This window comes from Tursiops truncatus, chromosome 7, assembly GCF_011762595.2.
Source record: "Tursiops truncatus isolate mTurTru1 chromosome 7, mTurTru1.mat.Y, whole genome shotgun sequence".
NCBI classification, from domain to species: Eukaryota; Metazoa; Chordata; class Mammalia; order Artiodactyla; family Delphinidae; genus Tursiops; species Tursiops truncatus.
This window is the reverse complement of record NC_047040.1, coordinates 9,409,293-9,423,127: the sequence shown is the minus strand read 5'-3', so window position 1 is coordinate 9,423,127 and position 13,835 is coordinate 9,409,293. Positions and strand designations below refer to the sequence as shown.

General features: G+C 37.3%; 1 protein-coding gene across 17 annotated transcripts in view; it reads right to left on the bottom strand.

Annotated features, from left to right (window-relative positions):
• Positions 1–13,835, bottom strand: part of TRIP12 (thyroid hormone receptor interactor 12) — a 150,631-nt gene that overhangs the window by 46,488 nt on the left and 90,308 nt on the right. For all 17 annotated transcript variants that reach the window (XM_073807168.1, XM_033859590.2, XM_073807173.1 and 14 more), the window contains 5 exons: positions 7,087–7,235; positions 4,009–4,044; positions 3,832–3,927; positions 2,947–3,039; positions 2,590–2,751 (listed from right to left, as the gene is read on the bottom strand). In XM_073807168.1, the coding sequence (XP_073663269.1) occupies positions 2,590–2,751; positions 2,947–3,039; positions 3,832–3,927; positions 4,009–4,044; positions 7,087–7,235 (536 nt within the window). The remainder of the gene's footprint in view (positions 1–2,589; positions 2,752–2,946; positions 3,040–3,831; positions 3,928–4,008; positions 4,045–7,086; positions 7,236–13,835) is intronic.

The window sequence follows — 13,835 nt, the reverse complement described above, 5'->3', positions numbered from 1 at the left end:
ACGTCACTCCCTTATCTTCTTCCTAACCCCAAATTCTTCAAGACTTGCTTAACTAGATATGAGCTTTGAAAATGCTGTGACCCTAATAAGCAAACAATCAGTAATGTCATGATTTCAAAGCAAAGGAAATCATACTGATAGAACCTCTCTCCTCCATTAAGAACCCAACATATAAAAAGCAAATACAAAGAAAGGGAACAACTTTTGTACTTCTATAATTTCAATACCTAAACAAAAACTATAATAAAGAAAAAATAAACATCCTACCATTCTAAAAAGCCTTACAAGTAGAAGTGCTTAAAACATGCATTCACTAAAAAGTTGTAAGTAGTTAAGTATGTGTGTGAGCCAGAGATTTACTGATAATAAGAAAAACTTGATATAGATTTGCTCTATCATTATGAAAACAATCTAAATACTATTAGACTGATCTTAATGAGAAAACATTTGGAATAACTCTCATAAGAAAAGAAAGAACAATTTAATGGCATAGTTTGATAGACTTCGGTTTTTTCTAATTGATAAATGGGCTTCAGATGTAAAAACTAGGCTTAGCTGTGTAAAAATGAAAGGAATTCTGGTATTATAGAAGTCCTACACCTTCTCTGTCATGATTTAAGTCTAGAAAGAATGCTACAACAACAGGACCCATTATTTAACTTCTCTGATTCTTGGGCCATACTTCCAAAATAAGGTAAACTCACACCTAACTAGAGAACATTTCTAGCCCCCATAAAGTAAAGGTTATCTCAGCCTGCTAAGTTTTTTAAAATAAATAAAAAATGAATGGCACTACTTGTGTCTTGATCATCTTAGAAGCAAAATCCTCCAGTGATTCAATAATCAATATTATTTTACCTATCTTATGTAAACACCTTATTTAATATAGGTATACCTCATTTTATTGTGCTTCACTTTAGTGCACTTCGCAGATACTGCATTTTTGACAAATTGAAGGTTTGTGGAAGCCCTGCACCCACCAAGTCTGTTGGCACTATTTGTCAAACAGCACTCCCTCACTTCCTGTCTCTGTATTACATTGTGGTAATTCTCCCAACATTTTAAACCCTCTCCCCCTCCACCAGCAAAAAGATTACGAGTCCCTGAAGGATCAAATAATGGTTAGCATTTTTTTAACAATGAAGGATTTCTTAATTAAGGTATGTACTTTTTTTTTTTTAGACACAATGCTATTGCGCACTTAATAGACTACATCAGCGGTCCCCAACCTTTTTGGCACCAGGGACCAGTTTCATGGAAGACAATTTTTCCACAGATTTGGGTGGGTGGGGGGGCGGTGTTTCGGGATGATTCAAGCTCATTACACTTACTGTGCTCTTTATTTCTTTCTATTATTATTACACTGTAATATATAATGAAACCATTATACAACTCACCATAACGCAGAATCAGTGGGAGCCCTGAGCTTGTTTTCCTGCAACTACATGGTTCCATCTGGGGGTGATGGGACCGACTCAGCTCCACCTCAGGGCAACAGGCATTGAATTCTCATAAGGAGCACGTGATCTAGATCCCTCGCATGCGCAGTTCACAGTACAGGTCATGGTCCTATGAGAATCTAATGCCACCACTGATCTGACAGGAGGTGGAGCTCAGGTGGTACTGCGAGCGATGGGGAGCGGCTGTAAATACAGATGACGCTTCGCTCACTCACCCGCTGCTCACCTCCTGCTGTGCGGCCCAGTTCCTAACAGGCCACAGGCCACCACTACCGGTCTGTCGCCTGGGGATTGGGGCGCCTACATTATAGTGTAAAAAGAACTTTCATACGCACTGGGAAACCAAGAACTTCTTGTGACTTGCTTTATTGTGATATTTCGCTTTACTGCAGTGGTCAGAACTGAACCCACGGTATCTCCGAGGTATGCCTGTATATTTTATGTACCTAATTTTCCCCAAGAAGATTTTAAGCACACTTTGTAAAGGTGACTTAAAAGGCAGATCTCTAAAAAGCTCTTTAGCAATAACAACACTTTGAAACATTACAAGAAAATACAATTTCTCTAAAATCTCGAAGCTTAACTCACGAACTGTCCTCCGCCAGGGGCTCTATAAGCTCTGCTTCTCATACTGCAACACCAGGCCCACTGATTCCAGCTGCTAATTGCTCCTGTTCTTCTCCAACCCCAGACAGCTGCAGTCTGCATTTCTTATTTCATTTCTATCTGGCACATACATAGTCTCATCTCTCTTCTGATCTTAACCCATACCCTCCTAGTCTTGCCTGCCTAACCCAATACGTTTCAGGAAACGGTGATCTTTCTAAAAGGAAATTCTGATCATATTACATAGGAAACACTCAGTGTTTGCTGAAATAATAAATTTACCCCTAAAGTCAAAATAGTTGAAGATATCATAAACGAAGAAGTACTGTTCATTTGGGTAAATCCACTGAAATTTCATAAAATAACCTAATATAGAGTACATGACTAGGTAACAGGAAAAAACACAGATCAGAACATTTCCAAGTTACATATCTAGTTGGAAGATTTAAGGTCCTAGTTGAAATTAGCATTTAAAAAATGTAATAAACATTTTTATGATACATAAAATAGGCTTATGTTTTACCTGGTGGGTTAGCCTTTGGGTTAGCAACGGGAGGGAATCTGCCACAAAATGAAATTCATCTGGTGTGATACTCTGGCAGCAATTGGCTGCAATTGCTAGTGCATTCCGTTGGGCATTTATGCTGAAGAACTCTAGATACAGCAAGCAGTCTGCCAAACCACCCTAAAATATAGGAAACTGTTAAAGCCAAGAAATACCCTTTTATCAGCAATTTTTAAAAAAAGCCTACTAAAAGTCTAGCACATCACTTGGAAACAGCATGTGTACCTTATAGAGACTGCAATCTAGGAACTAATACAAACGTGGATCTAAAATCCAACATTAAATGAAATATAGTCCTTCGGTAACAACACTTACCGCCTGTAGAATGGCTTTACTGTGTCTACGTGATAACATCTCCAAGGCCGTCAAGGCCTGCTCTGCCACATCAATACACTGAATAACTTGCAGCTGGGAACATATACAAAGGAAACTTAAGGTTATCATTCAAGTTTTTTACTCGATGCTCATCTTTGCATGAATAAACAACACTTTCTCTAATTTCCATCAATCTATACTGCCTCTAACCTGAAACCCACCATAAGAAACCAGTGATGTATGCGCTTAAGCCAAACATACTGGCAATACTTTTCTTTTCCTTCCAACTACTTTAAAGATATTGAAAAATATGTTTCACATAGAGAATAAACTAAATTCAATTATATAACTTTAAATCTTCATATTTAAAATAAACGGGTTGGTTTATACAACAAATTTTAAAAATCAAGTTTTAAACTTTATACCACATTCCAAAGTTATCAGATAATGCAAATTTTACTGTGCTATGACCCTGAGCAAGGCACTTTGTCTCAGCCTTCTCAGCTGTAAAATGAGGGTATAAATAGCTATCAACCTCACTGGGATGTTTTCTAGAAATAATGAGATTATTTTTAATCAACTGCTTTAAGTTCTCTGAAAGATTTTATACTAAGGCAGTAATTGCTATTATTAAAAAATTATAATACTGGGTTGATTTTACAAATGCTTTATTAGCATCAACTTTAAACTGCCGCTCTGCTAGACGTAAAACATTTTTCTGGAACCTTGGTTAAAAAATATACTTTAGTTAGATAATGGATGCTAAAAAATGTCTTTTAATGTGGCCTCACAATTTGATATACTACTTTAGAATTCAACAGTCAAGAGTTCTCAACTTGATTCCCCATGCCTGCTTTCGAACAAGTTGGGCAAAAGTAGGATTACCTTTTCTAAAAAGACAGGAATTGCATCTACTACAACAGCGGATGATCGAGGAAGTGCTTCCATCATGTATGTTAAGGCTCGGCAAGCATGGTTCATCTAGAAAAGAAGTCATTTTTACTCAATAAAAACTCAAAATTTAAATTTGGAGTGGTTTTTAAAAACACAGTACATACTTACAATATCAAAATTATGCTCCATCTGCAGTAATGTTATCTGTTTAAAAAGATTATAACAAAGTATTAGAAGCTATATTCTTAGAAGTCCTAGAAGTATTTCTTCTACTTCAACTGAAATAGAACTATATGATCCAAGAATTTTACCATACAAAAATAATATCAAGTTAAAACCTAGCATGCATACACAAGAAATGATTATGCTTAGGAGGGCATGACACATACACTGAAGCACTGACTTGGAATAATCATCATCAATGATTCAGGTCAAAAGCAAAGCCTGCCTGCTGCTTACAACCAACCCTCCTGGTGCCTCTATTCCGCCATTCAGAAGCTCATTAACGTGTCACTGAGGGCTTAACAGGTGTCAATAAGTTCTATACATAAGTAAACAGACCAGCAATGCACTGACATTTGTTAAATTAACAACTATCAGTACAGATTCAATATCATAGCTTAAACTCTTGTAAATTAGCTTCTCTAAAAGTTGAGCGAAGCACCATTTAACTCAGCTGTAAAGTACACAGTAGTATAGGATTTAAACAAGATATTGATCACATCAAAAATGAATTATGCGCTAATTAAAACTCAAAGTAATATAATTATTTTACAGACGCATGAGTTAGTCTAAACATCTGATTTTATTTTAGTTTTTCTTGTGGGAAACACCTTAAGCAGATTTTAACCATGTTTTTCAAAGGAGGGGATGCAAAACTACTACAGATATACACTTCATCTTCCTGAAGCAGCCAAAGCTACCAAAGAAATTTCCTACCTGGGGAAAGAGACAATCATTCACTGTCTTCTAGTTCAATGGAAATTTTAAATGCATTGAATTTAAGCTGTAAAGTACCTTTCAATTAAATGTACGTCAGACATCAGATATCCTAATGCAATATTCATTTAATATGAATGTCTTCTCAGCTCTGAATTATGCTTGGTAAAATATATCTATACACCAGAGATCCTGATAACTGTTTTTGTTAAACACACAACATAAACACACACACACACATGCACAAGCGTGCACACTCTGTCTCAAATCACCTACAAAACAGTCACTTATAAAACACCTACTCTAAATTAAAGTGGTTGTTATGCTAACAGAAAAAGTAATAAGTTCTCCAATTCTTTAAGGTGGCATGAACCTTGTAATACCACATTTGGGAAGAACTGCTGTAAACAGATTCTACACCAAAAATGACTGTTTATGGTCACACAGGTGTATGGTGATTGATGGATATATATTTATAATATTCAACTGTGATGAAAGATAAATCTGGACAATTCATTATTAACAGCATGAGCTGACTTGTGCAGGTCTGCCAAGTACTTAAATCTAATCAATACCACCAGCAAATTAAGAAAATTGGATTATGCTAATGTTTCTGCCTAGATTTAACAACTTCTTTATTTAACCAATAAAAACTGCAGTTTAACAGAGATAAGTACATGGTAAACCTAGTCCTTTGTTACTATTTATTTTTAAATGAACAAAAACAAACAAGGAAGTTTAATTCAGGTCATAAAAGCCAGCTATTGAAGAAATCAATAATTTGAGCATGAATATAAACATAGGTAAATGTCAGAGTACAAAGGCTAATACTGCTTTCATGAAACATTAAAAAATTAATATGTGAACCTGTAGAGTGGAACTGGCAAGACTTGAGAGCTAGCTTTTGTTACCAGGAGGTCTGCATGGCAGAAGGTAAAGAGACTGCTCTATCCTTTATCACTTCCTGCCAGAGCAGAGCCATCCAACAAATAAGAACAGGCCGAATAAAGACTATGTCATCTTGTATTTGACTGGTCTTCACTCAGTTCTCTCCGTAATGTGATCAAATGAGACAATCTGATACTCCAATCACAGTTTCATTTTTGTCAACTTTACTAGATGTGTAAACAAAGACTTGAATGACACTTAGCTTCCAAAGTAAAATACACTATGAATGTATATTCATGCTTATGTTAGTCTTTTGTTACTATTTCATTCAGACTTAATTTTAATCTTAACTTATACCCTATTTCTTTAATCTAGCACTGAGAAAATTACCAAGCCACTATCTGAAAGATGTATTATGCTCAAGGGCCTACATTTAGTAACGGCAATTTCTCTTCCTGTTGTTTTCACATTAAAAAGCTTAAGCGATTAAGATATTAATAAATTCTAAATATCAACTCACAACTGTGTTGAAAAATCATTAAGATTTAAAAAATTGTTTTTCTACTGTTGAGTACTGTTTTGTTTCTTTTGTTTTTGCTCAACATAAAACCTTTTTTTTTAGCTGGAGGATCCATGTGGTGTTCTGGCTTGACTGCTCTGCCATGCACACTGCTATCAAGCATGAAACCTTGATGGCCCACAAAGAGAACCCGCAAGTGAGCTGCTTGTTACTGTCCTGTGAATCACCAGTTTAAAAGAAAAAAGCATATAAGTTTTGGCATAGTACATCAAGGTACCACCTGATGGGGCTAACAACTTAAAATTTAAAACCACGTAGTCATTGAAGTATCAAAGATAGCATAACTATTCATCAAGAAATGGTTTAGGGCTTCCCTGGTGGCACTGTGGTTAGAACTCGCCTGCCAATGCAGGGGACACAGGTTCGAGCCCTGGTCCGGGAAGACCCCACATGCTGTGGAGCAACTGAGCCCGTGTGCCACAACTACTGAGCCCACGTGCCACAACTACTGAAGCCTGCGCGCCTAGAGCCCGTGCTCTGCAACAGAAGCCACCGCAAGGAGAAGCCCGTGCACTGCAACGAAGAGCAGCCCCCGCTCGCCGAAACTACAGAAAGCCTGTGCACAGCAACGAAGACCCAACACAGCCAAAAATAAAATAAAAATAAAAAATAAATTTATAAAAAAAAAGAAATAGTTTAGAAATTTTACTCATTCATCATTAACAGTCACACACAATCTCTATAAAGCATGAAATAAAAGCACTAAGCCACACTCTACTATCTCTTAGTTCTATCCTATTTTAAAATTCTTAATGACAATAATGTTTTTTAGTAAAAAAAAAAAATATGGGCAGCATTCAGAGGACAACTGGGATAAAACGAGGGGAAGACTCTCTTACCAAAGCTGGAACTACACTCTTGACAGGAAACCCTCCCAGTGTCTCCTCATTTCCCATGACCAATAACTGACACATCTCAATAACTGCCTGGAGTTGCTGGCTTTCATCGCTTGCTTGTAGTCCTTGCAGAAGCTGCTGGGCCTTAGAACCTTCACATGGAAAAAAGAAAAAATCATGATTTTTAAACACTTAATATTATTACTAGGTGTTAAGTGTGACTTCACATGCTGGCTGCTTTTCTTCTTTGGATCCCAATTAAAGGCTAGGTCTATCCAGTGTTAAGACAGGCTGCTGATTACCCAAGACGTAACTATGGCAGAGTAAATCCAGGTAATTTAAAGTAATGTCACAGTTATTTATATTTTTCTCTTTTAAGTTTTATCTTTTTAAATGAGAGAAGTTGATTGGTATTTAACAGCTGAAACAAAAATTAATATCCATAAGACTAATACGAACTGCTACCTTTAACATACATGCTTTCAAAAATATGTATATCTAGTGAGCAGAAAGCCTTCTGCAATAATAAAAACCTGGCAAACAATGATGCCCAGGCATCAAAGGAAATGTTATATACCTCTAAATACCTCCATCAGAATAAACGGAATCCAAGTAACAGTGAAAAGGGCAAGGAGATAGACAAACAGAACAATGCATCTAACAAAAGGGAATGAAAAGAATGAAATATTTTCTAAAAACAGCAAAAGACTGGCCTTTTCACCTCCTCTCATTTCATGTGCAGATGCTGCTATCATAGTGCTTTAGAGTACTTCTACTTTTAAGGGTCAATTCCATCGCCCAAACATTTGAAAAATGCTAAGGCTCAACTACCACAATAAATAAGTTATCAATAAACCGAGTAAGACACTCAAAAATAAAGTCTACAAATGTGTTTCAAATTTTCCTGGACACCCTCCTTGTAACCATGATCAACTCCATTAATGCGTATAAACTTATACCTGAGATTACTTTCAAGTCCTTTCCCTTCTGAGACCTTTTCAGTTTATTGTTTGTATTGTTTGGATTTTTTCCATTAAGTACTGAAATGCTTAGAAATGATATATGTTTGGAAACTGTCAATGAATGTGGAATTCATATGAACATCAAAAAGTTTTTTCCCTATGAAGCATCAATGATCTTCTGGGAGGGCATAAACCTTTCAAAGGGATACACAATAATCCTGACAAGGTCTGTTTTCTCTATTATTTAAGACTGTGGCTAATGAACTGCATAACTATCACTGCCTAACTCACTTTACCATAATTAAGAGTCTGTCCAAAAATACACTGCAAGACATTCAAGTTCAAAGGGACAGCATCTTTAAAGTTTACAAACTAAATACTATCAGTTCCAGTTAGGGCAGGCTTAACATTTTTGGGTTGAAATAATGTGGAAGGAAGAACAAAATGAAGGGAAAGTAACTATGAAAATAAAAGAATCTTCAGCTGCTTCTAGATTTGTTTTTAAAGAATGAAATAGTTCAAACAGTATACCCTAATAACAACCACCAAAAATAGGAAAAACTGACGCAAGTCGTTGGATGCTCTATCAACACTGAGGCTGGCAGGTCTAAGCACATGGATCATTTCAGCATGCTCAAACAAATCACCATGAATACCACTGGACTTCTGGGATGTCCCTAAAAGGACCTTAGGCCAAATGACAACAAAAAGTCACTGCCATTATTTTCCTCTGACATGTGAAGAGAAACCACCTCATACAGATCAGTCAGTTTTGGTTTTAAGGGTAATTTTATACTCCTGAAAATTACCGAGACCCCGTGTGTGTGGTTTAGATCTACTGTTATTTATAAAATGTGTCTGGAACTAAAAGAGAAACATTTTGAAATACTTGGTTAATGCGTTACATATTAAACAAAAACTTGTGAAAAAGATCACAATTTTCCAAAACAACAGCAACAAGATACAGTGGCGAGTAGCACTGTTTTGCTGCTGTCCTTGCAAACGGCCTGAGCGTGAGGCTGAACGAGAGAGCTGTGCGCTCACCCCTGCTCCCTCTTCCAAGCCGAGAAACTAGCTTACGAGAGACTAAGCGTGTGGAAAAACGGGCCTACTCTGCCACAAAGACTATTTAAAAGACATGGATGCGTTAGTAAAGACAAAATTAACGACTGTGTTTTGGAAGCGAATCCTTATGTAAACATGGAGTTTTTTACTAGGACCATGTGACACTGAAAAATAAAATACCTGCCAGTAGTCTGGTGCCACTGCCTTGACTCTAATTAAGGCACCAGCAGTTTTACACCCACAACAGCTTTTGCACTTTTAGTTCAAACATGAACAAAGTAGAAAAGGAAAGACCTTAGTAGTTATTATCTCTTGGCCTTATGAATTCAATGTAAGGATCTCAGGAACTAGCTTGGAATTTACAGGCCACACTCTGAAAACCACTATCATACATCAGGGGTTGGTAGGCAAGCATCTTCTACAAAGAGCCAGAGAGTAAATATTTTGGGTTCTGCAGACCACAAGGTCACTGCTGCCGCTACTCGACCCTGGCACTGTGGCACGAAAGCACACATAGCCCATACATGATCCGAGCATGGCTATATTCCAATCAAGCTTCATTTTCAGACACTGAAATTTGAATTTCATTTAATTTTCAAGTCACAAAACAATTTTTAAACTTTTTCAGCCATTTAAAAAGTAAACATCACTTTTAGTTCACAGGCTATATCAAAACAAAGAGGAGGCCGATTTGGCCCTTGGGCAGTAGTTTGCCAACTGCTGATACAGAGAGAAAGAGAACCCACAGCCTTTCAGGGAATCACAGGAGGCTGATGTGTTCAATTGAATCGACCCCACTGGACATTTGCTGAGTTCCGAGGCTGTGAAGAGGGCTGGGGGTTGAGTCAGAAGTTTTGGTAAGACACAGTGAAAACTCCTGCAGTCTCAGGGTGCTCAGAGGACAAAGTCCCCACAGAGGAAGGAGGCCTGACCCATACACAGCCAGTGCCCTGCCTTCAGACATCTGCCACACTGTGAAACTGCATAAAGAATAGAAAGTGGAACTTGCAAGGTTCTCAATCAGAAAAAAAACCCTGGGAAACTGTTCCCTGGTGGTCCAGTGGTTAGGACTCTGAGCTTCCTCTGCCAAGGGCCTGGGTTCAATCCCTGGTTGGGGAACTAAGATCCCACAAGCCGCACAGTGCAGCCAAATTCAAAACAAACAAAAACAAACACACAAAAAAACCCTGGTAGGGTCACAACAGAGAAACACGGATGAGCTAGAGGTGAAATGAGTCATAAAAAAATAACTCGGTCAAAACAAGCTAAAGCCCTGACTAGAGCAAAGTGATCAGCTTCTGACCCTTTAACACAGAAAAAGAGAAAACACTCACTGCTGGAAAACATCACTTGGGGTCTCTTCCGTTCACATAATCAATTATCAGACATATGAAGAGGCAGAGGAATATGTGACTAACAATCAAAAGGGGAAAAAAGACAATAGAAGCAGACTAACACCCCTAGAAATTATAAAGTAAGTATTCTATAACTATGATTAATAAATTGAAAATATAAGCATGGATGGACAAAATGGGTAAGAATGTAAAGAATTTCAACAGTGGGACTTCCCTGGCGGTGCAGTGGTTAAGAATCTACCTACCAATGCAGGGGACACAGGTTCAATCCCCGGTCCAGGAAGATCCCACATGCCGCAGAGCAGCTAGGCCCGTGCGCCACAACTGCTGAGCCTGTGTTCTAGAGAACGCAAGCCACAACTACTGAGCCCACGTGCCACAACTACTGAGCCCGCACACCTAGAGCCCGTGCTCTGCAACAAGAGAAACCACCTCAATGAGAAGCCTGTGCACCGCAACAAGGAGTAGCCCCTGCTCACAGCAACTAGAGAAAGCCCTCGCGCAGCAACGAAGACCCAACGCAGCCATAAATAAATAAATAAAAATATAAATAAATAAATAAATTTAAAGGAAAAAAAGAATTTCAACAGAGAATTTTAATCTATTTTTAAAAATCAAAGAACTGTCTAGAACTGGAAAACAGAGTATCTGAAATTTAAAATTCACTGATGAGTTTAACCAAATACTGAAGAAGACAGCAGAAAAAAGAATTAGTGAATTTAAAATACGGTCAACAGAAAGTTTTCAAACTGGGGGGGAAAGAAAAACCTGGGAAAAACAAAAACAGAGCTAGAGAGACATGGTAGATCAAGTCCAAAGTCTGAACGTGTACAATCTTGATACTCCCAGAAGAAAAGGAAGGAGAATATCTGAAGAGATGATGAGATAAGTGAAACAATATATGAAGACATAACGGCCAACAATCTTCCAAAGCTGATGAAAGTTATCGACTCAGAGATTCAAAGGCTCGGTGGAACCTGAGCAAATTAAAAATGGAAGAAAATGTCACACAGGCCTAATATAGTCAAATTATTAAAAATTAATAATGGTTTGAAAAAGCAGATCTTAAAAGAAGCTGGGAGAAAAGAACTGCCTTGGAAGGGTAACAGTAAGACTTTTAAACAGCAACTATGGAAACCAGAAGAGCACTACAAAGTACTAATATGAGATTTTATACCTGGGGAAATTACCTTTTAAAAATTAAGGCATAACACATATATATGGAACCTTTAAAAAAAAATGGTTCTGAAGAACCTAGGGGCAGAACAGGAACAAGATGCAGACATAGAGAACGGACTTGGGAGGAAGTGAGAGTGGCATTGACATATACACACTACCAAATGTAAAATAGCTAGCTAGTGGGAAGCAGCCGCATAGCACAGGGACATAAGCTCACAGGGACAACAGCTCGGTGCTTTGTGACCACCTAGAGGGGTGGGATAGGGAGGGTGGGAGGGAGACGCAAGAGGGAGGGGATATGGGGATATATGTATACATATAGCTGATTCACTCTGTTATACAGCAGAAACTAACGCAACACTGTAAAGCAATTACACTCCAATAAAGATGTTAAAAAAAAATTAAGGCAAATCAAGGATTTCTCCAACAAAAGCAGAGAGAAATCATTACTAGCAGTCACTCACTGCATAAAAAAAGTTCTTTAGGCTGAAGGGAAACAATCCTGATAGAAGAAAGGGACTTTAGGAAAGAATTAAGAACACTGGAAATGGTATATATGTGGGCAAAAATAAAAGAATATGGATGTTCTAAAACAACAATTGTCTTTTTGTGTTTATAGCACATGTGTAAGTAAAACTAAATAACAGCATAAAGGATGGCAGGAGAAAAAGAGTTAAATTGCTGTAAGGTGGTTGCACTGTTTGGGATATGATAACGTATTACTATATGGTAGGCTATATATAATAAGCCAAGGATACGCATTATAATCTCCAAAAGAGGCTGATTTACAACATCTGCCAAAATGTTGTACACATTTACCCTTTACACAGCAATCTCCCTTCTAGAAATCTATCCTGAAGGTAACACAGGTAAAAACAGGAAAGCTGTATTTCACTGCAACACAACCAAGACTGGAACTAACCCAAATGTCCAACAGGAGACTGGCAAAATAAACCGTACATCCACACACTGCAGCACTGTGGCAGCTTTACAAAAGGAATGGGGAAATCTCTCTTTCTCTCTCTCTCTCTGAGCATGTGCGTGACGTGCACAGCAGCCATGGTAAGTGAACACCAAAACATACTGTTAAAAGCAAGGCAAAGTATGTAAAATTTATACTCTTATCTAAGAAAGTCAGTGTGTGTGTAGTAGATAATACGGATTTGTTTTTGTTTTCTTAAATAAATAACAAAAGGACAGGCCACAAACTTACAAAGGTTATTTGTGTGGGAGGAGGAAACAGGCTAAAGGGATAGCAAAAGATAAGACTTTTAAAAATTTGTAGATTTGACTTCAGGAACCATGTAAATATAACAAATTATAAAAGCAAGACTACATTTTAAAGTCAATCCCTAAAAATTAAAAGCAAAATAAAGCAAATGTGCTAAACCAGCCTGGTGGCACGAATGTAAAGAATTATTTCAAGTGACTCTAAAACACACAAAAATGACCACAAAGTGAGATATATCCCAAGAACAAAAAAAGAACTGTTACAAAATTAAAATTTTCTCAATAATACTATTTTTGGTGTTAGGTTGGAATTTTGTACTGTAGGATAAAGCAAATAAATGACTATGTTATCACTGGGAACTGAAACTTTTGGCACGAGGGAAAGATACAAGATAAATAAAACCCCTGCAGTCCTGAATGTGAATTGGCAGTATCAGTATGAACTCATGATTTTTAATCTTAAAAGATTAAATACAATTATTTCCTACTTTTGTCCATTAAAAGTGTCTAACAACAATTATCAACCCAGTAGCAAATACGCCAACAGCCCAGACTGTGGAATCTAAATATCATTTCCTATAAAGAAAACCAGGGCTCTCTGAGGCAATGCCTGATTTCAGGTGGGGGGTGTTCAACTTGGCTCATCAGAAAGCAAAGAGGGCATCAAAAACTACTGAGATCGCATCAGAAATATCAGATGACGACTAGACAATTTCATCATCAGTGAAAATCAATGAAATGGCTAAAACACATCTCAACCCAATTGACAATGATACTTAAAACAAAAACAACAGCACTTTGAAGGATGCAAAACTGGTAAATAAAGGGTAGGAAATATTTTTCCTATACCAACTATTCTCCTGGGTAACCAAATAGAAGGGAGAGATATTCTTTATATATTTCAACTAAATTACTTCTTTTACTTCTAATAAATGAAGACTGATCATTAGATATGAAATGT